General features: G+C 36.0%; 1 protein-coding gene across 1 annotated transcript in view; it reads right to left on the bottom strand.

The window, feature by feature from the left end:
* Positions 1-12,523, bottom strand: part of Hnf4 (Hepatocyte nuclear factor 4) — a 199,007-nt gene extending 186,484 nt beyond the window's left edge. Inside the window, exon 1 of the mRNA XM_074181362.1 lies at positions 12,254-12,523. Coding sequence (XP_074037463.1) covers positions 12,254-12,347 — 94 coding nt within the window. The 5' untranslated portion in view covers positions 12,348-12,523. The remainder of the gene's footprint in view (positions 1-12,253) is intronic.
* Positions 12,524-12,983: the final 460 nt, after the last annotated feature.

Genomic DNA, 12,983 nt, shown 5'->3' with positions numbered 1-12,983 from the left:
ACAGCCCATTATTGAAGATGAGAAAATAGCAAGCTACCCAACTGCAAAGGATTCACCAATACTAAGTGTTGTGTAGAACTGTGTCTCAATAAACATGATAATGGTTACAAAAAATTTCACATTTAATTTTTTATCATAATATACACGCAATGCAAGATGTTGCCATTTGGATACAAACTTTTTCTCAAAATGTTGAAAATGGAATATAATTTATTTTCAATCATCGAAATTTTAATTTTTTTTATTCAACAAAAAAATAATGTATTTAAGGGTTAAACTATTTTCAACACTAACTCATTTATCTCTGTTTCTCCGTAATGGTGAGTCCTAGGAAGCTAAAATTTGGTATATAGGTGTTTCTCAGGTCTTAGATGCGCATTGAGAAAGGATTTTCAAATACTCCAACTGGGACTCCTCCCGTAGGGGTAAACGGAGCGCGTTTATGAGTGTACAGATATAATACATTTGTCAGCGTTTTCTCTAATCCTTGAAGCAGTTCTGACGTAGTCGCAGGGGCCAAATCTGGTGAATACGGTGGCAGAAGCATGATTACGGTGTTGTTTTCTGCCAAAAAATTAGGAATAAGCAATGACGACTGATCAGGCGCATTATCGTAATGCGAAAGCCATCACAAGATGAGGGGCTCCCAATGGGATCGCCACTTTCACCCGTCATAGCCAACATATATATGAAGTGGTTTGAAACTCTGGCCATTGAAGAAGCCCACAAGAAATCCCGTGTCTTGTTGAGATACGTTGACGACACCTTGACAATATGGAACCATGGGAATACACATCAACAGCAAAAGACCTTCCGTCATTTTCACAATGGAGAAGGAATTTGTATGCAAAATACTCTTCCAAACTGTAGAAGCACTTTCCCAAAATGAGGTTATTTACTGATTTTCTAAATTTTTTAAGTTGATTAATTGATATACTATGGTTTGGTAGATGATTATATATTTTTTTCACTACTAATCTGAGAAATTGCTATTATTTACTCCATTCCCCTAACGAGAATTAATATTTCTCACCCTTGATAAATAATGATAATAAAAAAACACCTAGGTAAATAATGAGAACAATTCTATAATTTTAAAGATATTCACAGAAACTTTTGTTAACTTAATTATCAACTAGAAGTAGGAAATTGAACATTGGAAATACGCTTGGAAATCATTTGAAATTAAAATTAATTGTACAATTGTGACAAATCAGGCGAGGTACACATCATCTCTAAATCATCGTCACTTGAATTTTCACCCATTTTCAATTAATTATATTGACGTTTTACTTGTATAGATATATCTGTATTTATACAGATAGAGATATCTGTATTTATACAGATAGAGATATCTGTATTTATATCCTGGACCCGGATGTCACGCAGGTAACTATAGCTGCCTACGTGGTCATGTTAGATCTAGCCTAGGAATTCTAGGTCTTCTAACTGGAACCACAAATGTGCGGTTGGATTCTGTTGTTGACTCCGTGCGTATGTGTTGTTTCCTGCTTTCGGCAAACAAGTGTTGCCCATCTTTACACTTGGCTGCACCGCGCTGATGAGGCCAATAGCCAGAAACACGTGTCCGCGGTTTGCCCCTATTTTTTGAGTGTTGTGTCCACGAATTATTTCATTCATATATATACATACATATATATATATTTATATATATATATATATATATATATATATATATATATATATATATATTTTATTTGTGAAGTTAACGGTCTCTAGAATGAATGTTTCAAGTATTATTGATCACGCACGAAAATTTACAAAAAAAATGGATTAACATGTGGCAACCGATATGCCGACATTCTCAACAACTCCTCTTATAGTGAACCAACGATTCTTCATAACAATTTTTTTGCCTTTTTCAACATTTTCATCGATTGTTGAGGTGCTAGGGCGCTCAGTGCGAGCGTCGCCATTCACAATTTCTTGATCTTCTATGAAAAGCTTATATCGCTTTTAAACATTGTTCTAACTCAGAGTACAATCACCGTATGCCACTGTCAACACTTCACAATTATTGTGAAGGATTGACAACGAACTGAACATGCTGAACAGCTTTAACTGTGAACATATGAACAACTAGGCTAACAAGAACTATATTCATTGGCGCGGCTAGCATTTCATTGCCAAGGCAAAGCCAACGGTTTTCAATTAACACTTAGACCTTATATTCTATATCAGCAGTATTCGGTCAGCTCCGGCAGATATGAAAGTTTGATGTTCTAGGCATGTGTTCCATCCTCTCAGAAACGTTAGGATGAATATCTGTATAATTTTTTGATTCCCTTTTTTGATAGGCAAAATTATCGAATACAATAAGTTACTGATAAACCGAACATTGTTATTTGTGAAAAATACTTTTAATTCACGTATAAACATTTCTGCATAACGATTTACGATAATAACAAAGAAGGTAACAATGTTGCACTGAAATCAGCCTTTAGATTGGTGGCTTTTGAGGAGAATAAACAATTTAATGTCATGGAGTAATCTGAAAATAGATCATAAACAAGATGTGCTCATTTGTGGATGCAAACTAATGAATTTCACTATTTTTTTTGAGCTCCTACAATTTATCATGATGGAAACTCATTAGAAATTTTCGAATAACAAGATAATTGCTCGTTGGAAAATTTTATGATTTTTCAGATATAGTCAAGGATTAAGTGGAGTATTTGTAAACACACAAATGCGATAACCCATTTTATACATTTCTTCCAAAACCTGTGTAGATTTTTCAAAGACGGAACTTATCTTGACTATATTGACCTCTTTGATGATTTGTACACAAAATGAATCTTCACAGTGAAAGGAAAATGGGAATATTATCTTAAATTGAAAAGTGGATATTTTTAGAAGAAAGTCGAAAAAGACAAAGAGGATGAGAAAAGTCTTCAAAAAAACTATAGTCGTAAACTAAAGTCGTAAATCAACACATCCTCAAATATTAGGAAGGCTTCAACATCTTGAGCGATCATCAGAAACAGAGATCAACAGGCGACCTTCTATAGTATGTCACCCATATTTGGAATAACGCAATCGAGAAACATGGAGAATCAAGAGCTGTTGCGCTTGATATTTCTAAGGCCTTTATCCGTGTGTGGTATGAGGGTTTGCTGGCCAAACTTCGATGCTATGGCTTGTCAGTCATTTTTGTGTATGGCTCTTCAGCTTCCTGAAAGAACGTTCCCTGCAAGTGGCCGTCGATGGATATCCCTCGAATACTCTCATCATCAACGCTGGTGTTCACCAGAGATCCATATTATCTACAACCCTCTTTTTATTGTATATCAACAATAAACCAAGAATCCAATATATAACTTTGCTGACTACAACACACTCGTCTCGTTATTCCATTTGGATTCCAGGACTTCGGCTACGGAGGCATATCTTCACCGGTAACGGGAGGTTGTGAGGTTGTATATCTTACGCTAATTGCACACACACACCGATTTTGGACGGCCGACTTTGTACCGGTCGTCCAAATTCCAATAGTGAACCACATGTGGGAACGGGACCTGACACACACGCCGACCGGTGATCGTCGCCGGTAAAATACCGGTGAGAAGCCGTCCTCTGCCACTGTATCGCCGGCAGTACCGGGAAGTAGTGGCGTACATGACTAAATACACTCTTGCATACTCACCGGTGTTTTACCGACCATTCCAGTCCCGAATGCTCGCTGAAATTGTAGTTACTACGCATTAACTTCGTTCTGGTAGTGCGTGCTAATTACGACAACAAAGCAACTGATTGTTTGACCGATAAGAATCCGGTGAGTGTGCAAGCACCCGCTATCAATAAAATATCGGCCGATTTTATACTGGCCGTCCAAAATCGGTGTGTGTGCAACTAGCGTAACGGCTTGGCCACGGGAATCGGCGGTGCGAACGATGAAACGGGGAGCGACGCGACCATTCGCGTTACACCGTTTGCAGGCCACGGGCAGTCACGTTCGCCGTCGCGACCAATAGTCCGACAGCGAAATGTCGAAAATGCCGTTGCGCGTGGCTTCATAAGTATATTGCTATGCGTTTGTTTCAGTTGCTACTGCTAGAGGCTTCGCCGTTCGCATCGCGCGAATATTCGCATCGACGAGTGTCCCGTGGCCAGGCTGTTAATGAGGATCATGTGTCGAGGTGTTAAAATAACGGTTTGGAGTAGGGATTAAAACTCTAGTAATATTTATTCCTACACCAAAGGTTCCGAACAGTGTATCACAAGTATATGAAACAAAGTCACAAAATTCTATTGGCTAGACAATTCAATACTTAACAATAGCTGGAACCTTTTTCATCCTTTTGATTCACTTGATTTGTCACAGTGAATTGAACAATTTGCCTTTTCTAAACTTCTATGAAGTTCTTCATTACAATTTTCATTTTTTCAGATTGTTTAGGGTGAAAATAATCAAAGAAATGTTGATACAAAACTCTGATTTCCTTCACAAAAATGACTTACGTTCAATATCTAATGTACCGTTGTTATGTAACATCGTATACGAAAAATTCTTTCAAAAAATGCCATGCAAATCTGATTTTTTCATGTGAATATCATACATATTGTTTATGTCGTTGCTTCAAGCAATTTATGATTTCAAATGATATAAAAAAAGCTACGATAACACCGAATTCGTAGCTGTTTCGAAGAACTTCCATAAGGATGATAAAATTTTTGCAAGCTACTTGTTCTTTTTAATTTTCATTTGTAATGTTTGATAATGATGACAGAAATATGTAATATTCAAAAAACACTTTTTTGTGAGATTTTCATTAAACAGTTTTACAAAAACACAACACATGTTTCGCTATACAATGGCTTCTTCGGGCGTGTCTTTAATAACTATATTCTACATTTTCAATGCTTATTGATATACCTTATTTTACAATTTGAAGTACCTTCATTTCAAGTACCTGAGTTATTTATCTCAGTTGTGATGAATTCAATTACCTAAGCTTATGTCCTTCTACCCACATTTGAAAAAATTTTTAGTAACGGGAAGTTATTCAATTCTAATTGATCATTCAGTAAATTACCGGAATTCTTGAGTGTATTGATTTCCAAAACATTCTAGAAGATGTAATACGTCGTATTCATGATTAAACTCATGTCCTTTTACTAAAAGGTGGTTTGTAAATGTGAAGTTGTTTTTTTTTATTTACGAAACTACTTCTATTATCTTTAATTCTTTGGGACAACGTTCTCCCCGTTTGGCCAATATACGTGGCAAGAGACACAAGTCGGTTTGATCATGAACACGACGTATTACATTTAGAAGAGACAGATTTGAAACTTAATCTTCTAGAATGTTTAGAAATCAATTGATTCAAGAATTCGGGTAATTTACTGAATGATCAATTAGCTCGTACTGAAACCAGTGTGAAGGTGTCCATGTGTTTTCATCCATGTGTTTGGTGGAAGAGAGGCGAGCGCACTATTCCGCCATAGGTCGTTTCACCGCAATTATTCACATGGATAGCCATGGAAATTTTTACATTGATAGACTCATTGCTGGAAACGAACTGATGTGATTGGAAATGATTCACATGATGATGAAAAATCCTTTTTTTTTATGAAATGAACCGCATTTCATTGAAATTGTACAAACAACTGATAATAATAGAAGCAGAAAAATAATTTCAAAAGGAAATTCGTTGCTAGGAATACTTTTTCTGTCAATTAATTAAATACACCCCCGACTACCCTTAATTCAATTTTCATTAGAACAAATCATAATTCCTTGCAGAAACACATTGCTGGGAATTTTTTTCCATGAAACCATCGAATTTGGCATGCTTATTAAACCCAGAAGGGTCGCTGATTTTGTCTCACGAAAATACACCCCCTTCTACCCTTAATTCAATTTTCATTAAAAAAATCATAACTCCTTGCAGAAACACATTACTGGGAATATTTTTCCATGAAACCATCGAATTCAGCAAGCTTGTTTAAATATGTTTTCAAATGTAAAAAACGGGACATAAGCTCATGTAATTTAATTCGTTATAATTCCGGTTGAACACAGGTATTTCAAATTGTGAAATAAGGTATACTGAGCTTTGAAAATGTAGAATATAGTAAAGACACCCCCGAAGAAGCCATTGTATGGCAAAACACGTGTTGTAAAACTGTCTAGTGAAAATCTCACATTAATGTGTTTGTTGAATATCAGTTATGGATTTTCATCAAGGATCAGCCAATTCCTTCATATAAATATCTAATACAGGCACCACTCTTACAGCGCCATAAGGATTTTTCTGTAGTGCTTTTGCTTTGTTCTTAAAAAAATACTGCTGTGAGTATTTTTCATTATTAAATATTAATGTTATTTACACTTCATACAATCGAAGCAGAGTCGATAGTGAAAAACAGCTGCATATAAAATAAAATATTTAGTTTACACTGTCAGATATATGTCAACTAAGAAAAACATCATATATATTGCAAAAAGGAACATTTTCCACTTTTCATTTTTGTCTATTTGGAATTGTACATTGTAGTATACCAATTGTTTGAAATATCTATTTAATATTTTCACAGATCTGTGATTCTTCCGAACAGTTTGCAGTAAGTAGTACTCCAAATGAATCATAATCAGAATGCTGACATCTATCCACCTATTGTTTATTTGGATAAATTTTATTCATGTTAAGGTTAGGTATACAAATTGATGTCCACAAGTATTCTTCTTTTGTTCATTCATAGACTTATAATTCCATAGTGATGAATGTAGAGTGAGAAGTGCGGTATAGAGAGATATTATTTGCATGGGCGATCTGGATGTGGATGTTTACAATCCTAATAATTATTCAAGCAAGTATTTAGAAAATTTTATGAGCGATCACGAGCTATCGCAAATCATAAACTCACCAACAAGAGTGTGTGAGAAAAGTTCGACACTGATAGATTTAATAATGGTGACACAAACAGAACTTATATCCAATTCTGGAGTCATAGTTTGTAATATATCGGACCACGATGCGGTTTTTGCAGATCTTGGTATTTCAAAGCCGGAACCTGTCATGAAATACTGTAGAATCTTTAAAAATGTTGATATGGATAAAGTTTGCTCCGAACTAGAGAAAATGAATTTATATAGAATATACTATACTAAAAATATAGATGAAAAATTGAAAATACTCAATGAATCTATTCCAACAGTAATTGATCGTCGTGCCTCAATGCGGTTAGTAAAATTAACAAAAGCAACTTCTCCATGGTTGAACGATAATCTCAGAAAATTAATGAACCTCAGAGACAAAGCCAAACTGAAATACAAGCAAACTAAATCAGAGGATAATTTTCGTCATTATAAAAACTCCGAAACATTACCATAAGTTTATTTCAACCGTGTTTGTGCCAATAAAGACCAGAAGCAACTATGGAAAGAGCTGAGAAACCTGAATGTTACAAGCAGAAAGCCTTACGTTGCAATCCCAGAAAATTTGAATGACGCCAATCAGATCAACTCCCATTTTGTAAACAGTGTCCCAAATTTCAATAATGACAACAAAGAACTTATTGAATTTTATAATAACAACTTATTCCCGAATCTGGACGGAAATAATTCCGAATTTCACCTTGTATCTGAAGAAGACGTTGTAGATGCAGTAAATTGCTTGAAAACTAATGCAACTGGAGTAGATGGTATTGATATGACAATGATAAATATATGCTTTCCGATAATAAAAAATGCTTTATTACATAAAGTCAATAGCTGTATTCTTGAAAATTTTTTCCCAACTCAATGGAAAATTGCGTATGTTATACCTGTCCCCAAAACAGCTGATATTTTAGACTACAAAGATCTCCGACCCATAAGTATTCTACCCACCATGTCTAAGTTATTGGAACGCATTTTGAACAAACAAATCAGGGAATATATAAGTAACTTTAATCTAATGCCTCTCTTTCAGTCAGGTTTTAGGCCTCTACATAGCTGTACAACAGCTTTGCTTAAAATAACGGATGACATATTGGCAGCAACAGATACAGGAGATATCTCGTTATTGATCTTGCTGGAACTACAGTAAAGCATTCGACTCATTGAATCCAGAAATACTATATCTATGCTCCATTAGATTGGTTTCCCTAAAACAGCGGTTAAGGTGATGCAAGAATACTTCACAAATAGACATCAAATGGTGAAACTCGAAGGCGAACTATCTGAATCGGTGAGATTAATGCGCGGTGTGCCGCAAGGGTCTATACTTGGGCCCTTGCTTTTTAGTTTATATACCTCAAATATACTGATTAAGATCAATCTCTGTGAGTATCATGCTTACGCTGATGATACCCAACTTTATGTATCGTTTAAACCAGAATTGCTGAATGAAGCTGTTGCTGATATCAATACTGAACTTTAAAACATTTATGATTCTTCTGTGAAACACGAACTGCAACTCAATCCTAATAAAACGCAGGTTCTTATGTTTGGTCCCAAGTTATTATGCCAAAGGTATTTACCTCAAGTAAATATTTCTCTGAATGGTATAACTCTGAATATAGTACCGGAGGCAACAAATCTTGGCTTGATGTTGGATAATAATTTCAGGTTCAAAAAGCAAGTTTCATTATATATCCAGAAAGCTTACGCGAACTTAAGATTAATTTACTCTAACCGAGCATACCTAAATACTCAGACAAAAAACATTTTATGCCAGACTCTCATCCTTTTATAGTTCACCTACTGTTCACCTGTATATTATCCCTGTTTGGATAGTCTAGATTTATGCAGGATACAAAATGTCCAAACTTCCTGTTTACGCTACATCTATGGCATCCGTCAGTTCCAGCATATCTCTTATAAACTTTCTCAGTTTACCTTGGTAAATAAAAGACATTATTATTTTTTTTTTCACCGTAGTGTGCGCTGGTCAGGCCCTATCCCCCGAAGCCCCGATACATTCGGGAGGGCGCGCCAGCATAATCAACCAATGACCACTCCCCACACCGTGGGGTAAGTGATCATTGGGTCCGAGAATCATGTGCCCTGAGCAAACGCAGTGAGCCAAGAATGACAGCCTTCTGCATCTGTGCGGCTAAAATTTCTGCCTTAGTGCGGCAAGCCGGTATGATTTTCAGATTCGAGAGTAGAGAAGACATCATTCCACCAAGGACTCCAATAATCAGAACGACCATATTGACAGAGTGATCTGGATAGAGTCTGCGGAGTTCGAAGAGAAAATCTCGATATTTTATCCGTTTTTCCTCCTCTTTTCTGACGATATTCGTCTCGCCAGGAGCTGAAAACTCCACGACAAATATCGTTTTGGTCTGGTGGTCGAGAAGGACTACATCAGGCTTATTAGCTTGTATGAGCCTGATGTAGCCTGATGAGCCTGATGTATAATAATATTATTATTATTATTATTATTATTATTATTATTATTATTATTATTATATCTACTTTCAATAACGCCATTCTCAGAACGGGTGGGGGCTTTGTGCATATGTCTAATATAACAGGTGGTATAATTGCTTGAACTTTGAAGCAATACCGATTCTATGTGGGCAGAATGACGTTTTGAAAGGGTCTTTTCTGTACCTGGCTTTGTATATTGCTTTGTATTCTCCATGAGAATAAATTCCATCTTTTGAGGTGTTGTAGGCATTAATTAAAAAATGAATTATATGAAATCGTATTTTGAATAATTATAAGGTCATCAGGATTTTTTTACAACAGTTTTAGTTCTGCCAGGCAAGATCATAGGATCACCAAAAATCCTAGAATCGTGAAATCGCAAAATCATAAAAAGCTAATCGTTCAAAAAAAGAATTCGTTCAGGCCAGTCTCAACTCCCTACACAGTAGGTTAATGGACTGACACCTATCAGAAGACAACTACTCCCCTGGCTGCACGAAGGGCGTTGGATTATATCAGACAGGTGTCAGTGCAGAATTCTTCAGTGAAGTTATTCTTGCCTATGCTGTTGGCGATATAACTGCCGCAATAGATTTTCAATTATTGGAACACACTTGCAGACCGGTTTCGGGCTGTTTGGCCACTCGTCAGTGCAAGGTAGTGTCTATCATCAACATAAAGTCGATGATTGCCGATAAATGAAAATCGAATTCCTTCAGAGTATCATTCCTCGAACAAGGCTGAAGCGGACAACAAACAACAGGTTTGTCATCGCCCCATCTGCCTGTGAGCGAGGTAACCAACCGCATATCCGAAATTTGCCCAATTCCTCGTATAGGGAAAACATTTTTTAACATATAGCCAGTGGGCATACTTGAAGACTGGCTATAAATCAAATCATCAGAAGGAATAATTTGTTCAGGTCAGTCTCAACTCAGTTGTGTCACCAACAGCATATGCAGGAACTTCAGTGAAGAATTCTGCACTGACACCTGTTGGATATAATCCAACGCCCTTCATGGTTTTAGTCAAGGGAGTACTTGTTTTCTGATAGGTGTCATTCCATTAATCTACAGTGTAGGGAGTTGATACTGGCCTGAACGAATTGTTCCTTTAGATGATTTAATATAGACAGTCTTCAAGTATGCCCACTGACTATATGTGAAAAGTCATAAAGAGCATTCGATCACAAAAACCAATAAAAGTGTAAGAACCACTACTATCATAAAACAGTGTAGCTACAAGTTGTAGCTACACTGAATAATATAAGTCTCAGGTTGCTACTGCTGGAGGCTGCAGGAATCCCGGATCACAAGAATCAGAGAATTCTATTTGGAGAATTGTAAATGAACATTCTTGTGTTTCCTAGGATTTCCATCAGAAGTTGTAAGGTTTACAGCATTAAACCCAAGGGTAAGACCCTGTATTTTCGTAGTACTCCTATTAAGGCCATCATCGAAAATTTCAGAACATTGACATTATACAGTGACTATTTCCAATACTGATTTAGTATTTTTGTTAATTGATTCATTTCAAGTTTGTGGATGCAATACCGTATAAAACTTTCAAGTAAACCATATGTTTTATTTTATTGGTATCTTTAAAGTGTCTCCTATCCCAGTGTAACTGAGTTAGTCTACTGTGAGAAGTGTTGAGAAGGGGTACAGTACTTCTAGAAACTTCTTTAGATGACGTCAGAATAAGAGCTTTTAATTTGGTAACCCTTTCCAGTACTTATAATAGAATTGTGCCTCCACAAATCAAGAACAAGTAATTCCAACTAGAATAACAAACAGAACAGAATTTAGCTTTGTCTTGTACGATTGAAAATGTGTTGAAATCCAAACAACACATTATGTTTCCGTTATTACTGAAAACAAACTAGTGACCATAAAGTCTCTGAGAAATAAAATCAATTGTGTTATATAACCCGATATAGCAAACACAGTTTGTATATCGGGTTATATCGGTTGATAGATCATCTTTTTACATGCCGACGTCCAACAGTGAGTTTTATATATTTTCTTTTCTATAGTGTAGTTGAATACACTATAGAGAAAAATACTTACAGTTTGACGTCGATATGCAAAAAATCAGCTGTCTACTAATTACAAACTGTGTTGGTTTATCTTCCTTTAGAAATTATCTATTCAAATATCAAATACATTTTTGTTCTCGATAACAATGTGAATGATTACAAGTACGTACATTTTCATTATGTTTATCAAAAAGTCATCAATTGATCATCATATTTATTTCTGCTAATTGCAATTGTGACTGAAACCTCTATCTAATTACACAACAAATATTATCTTTGCTGAATGTAGCCTATCATTCCGTTTCAAATGCTCTGCACCAATATTTTTTTAATGAGTCGAATGCTGTTTCTCAACTGGCTCAATATTGTCATACAAACAAAATCCTTAACTCCCGGATTCCATTGAAGCTTTTCTAGGTACCGGTAGCTAAAAACTATTGTCTTCTCGATCCAAGTTTACCGAATGATTGTTGGTGCTACGAAGACTATTTTTACAGCAGAGATAACGGTGTATGAATAAAATATCAAGAAGGACAGTCTGAATGTTTCGTAAAATTTCACGAAGGTGTATGAAATGTTTGCCTAACTAAAAATTATTGAAAATTGTCCATAAATCAAGTCTGTCACGTAATCAGACATAAAAGCGAGTACGGCCCTGACCGCCTGCATGGCAATCATCGGAAATAAACCGAACATGCACAGATACAGAAATTTGTACACAATATCTTATCAGTACAAGAAAAATCAATTCGAAACACATTAAGGTCAGTATGCTCGTCCACACGCAAACAGCCTAACTAAAAATAAACAAAAACAGTTCAAAACGTTACCATTTTGTCTCGTCACTATTACTTTGGCGTTTTGGACGATGACGGAAGTTTCGTTGTTGCTGTTCAGTGTCAAAATCACCTGTTGCTCGTCCATGTTGCTTGGAATTGTTCCAAAGGTCACTCGCGGGATTCCGACACACTTCTTTATTAACTTGTCCGGTTGTTACTGAGGCAGATTGTTGTCGTGTCTTGAGTAACGATGGTCGCTCGAAAGTTTTACAGTGACGAGACAGCGAGTGGGACGAAGACGCGCGAAAAAACTTTGTCGGTGATTGTTTTGCTATCCGCATTGCGTGCGCAATGACTTGCTTTATCAGAACTGCTTTTCAGGGGGAGCGGATCATACATAATTTACTAACTGAAGTGGCTGAAGGCACGCCGAAACGCCTAGCAGAAATTATCGAAATAGAGGGTACAATTCTTACCAGTGGCGTGTGCAAGTTTTTTTTTGCTTGGGTGAATATCGTAATTCAGTAGTGTTTATTTCATTATATTGAGTCATGATGTCAATAATATTTACTCCTGCTAGTTACATGAATCTACAATATAGCGTGATCAAAATTGTTGAATCTGAAATTTTGAAATAAACTATAGAATACAATAACATATCCAAAACGTTTCGTATAAACATAAGAACATATTAAACATTAATTGCAATTTCCCTGGTAAACATAAAGTTGCATATGAATAAAATTAATGATGAAGCAAATGAATAAAATTAATTACGACA

This window comes from Leptinotarsa decemlineata, unplaced genomic scaffold, assembly GCF_025532065.1.
Source record: "Leptinotarsa decemlineata unplaced genomic scaffold, Ldec_3_MD MMD2_tig00026307_RagTag_RagTag, whole genome shotgun sequence".
In the NCBI taxonomy this organism is placed as follows: domain Eukaryota; kingdom Metazoa; phylum Arthropoda; class Insecta; order Coleoptera; family Chrysomelidae; genus Leptinotarsa; species Leptinotarsa decemlineata.
Note: the sequence above shows the minus strand (reverse complement) of the source record. Positions and strands in the feature narration are given on the sequence as shown.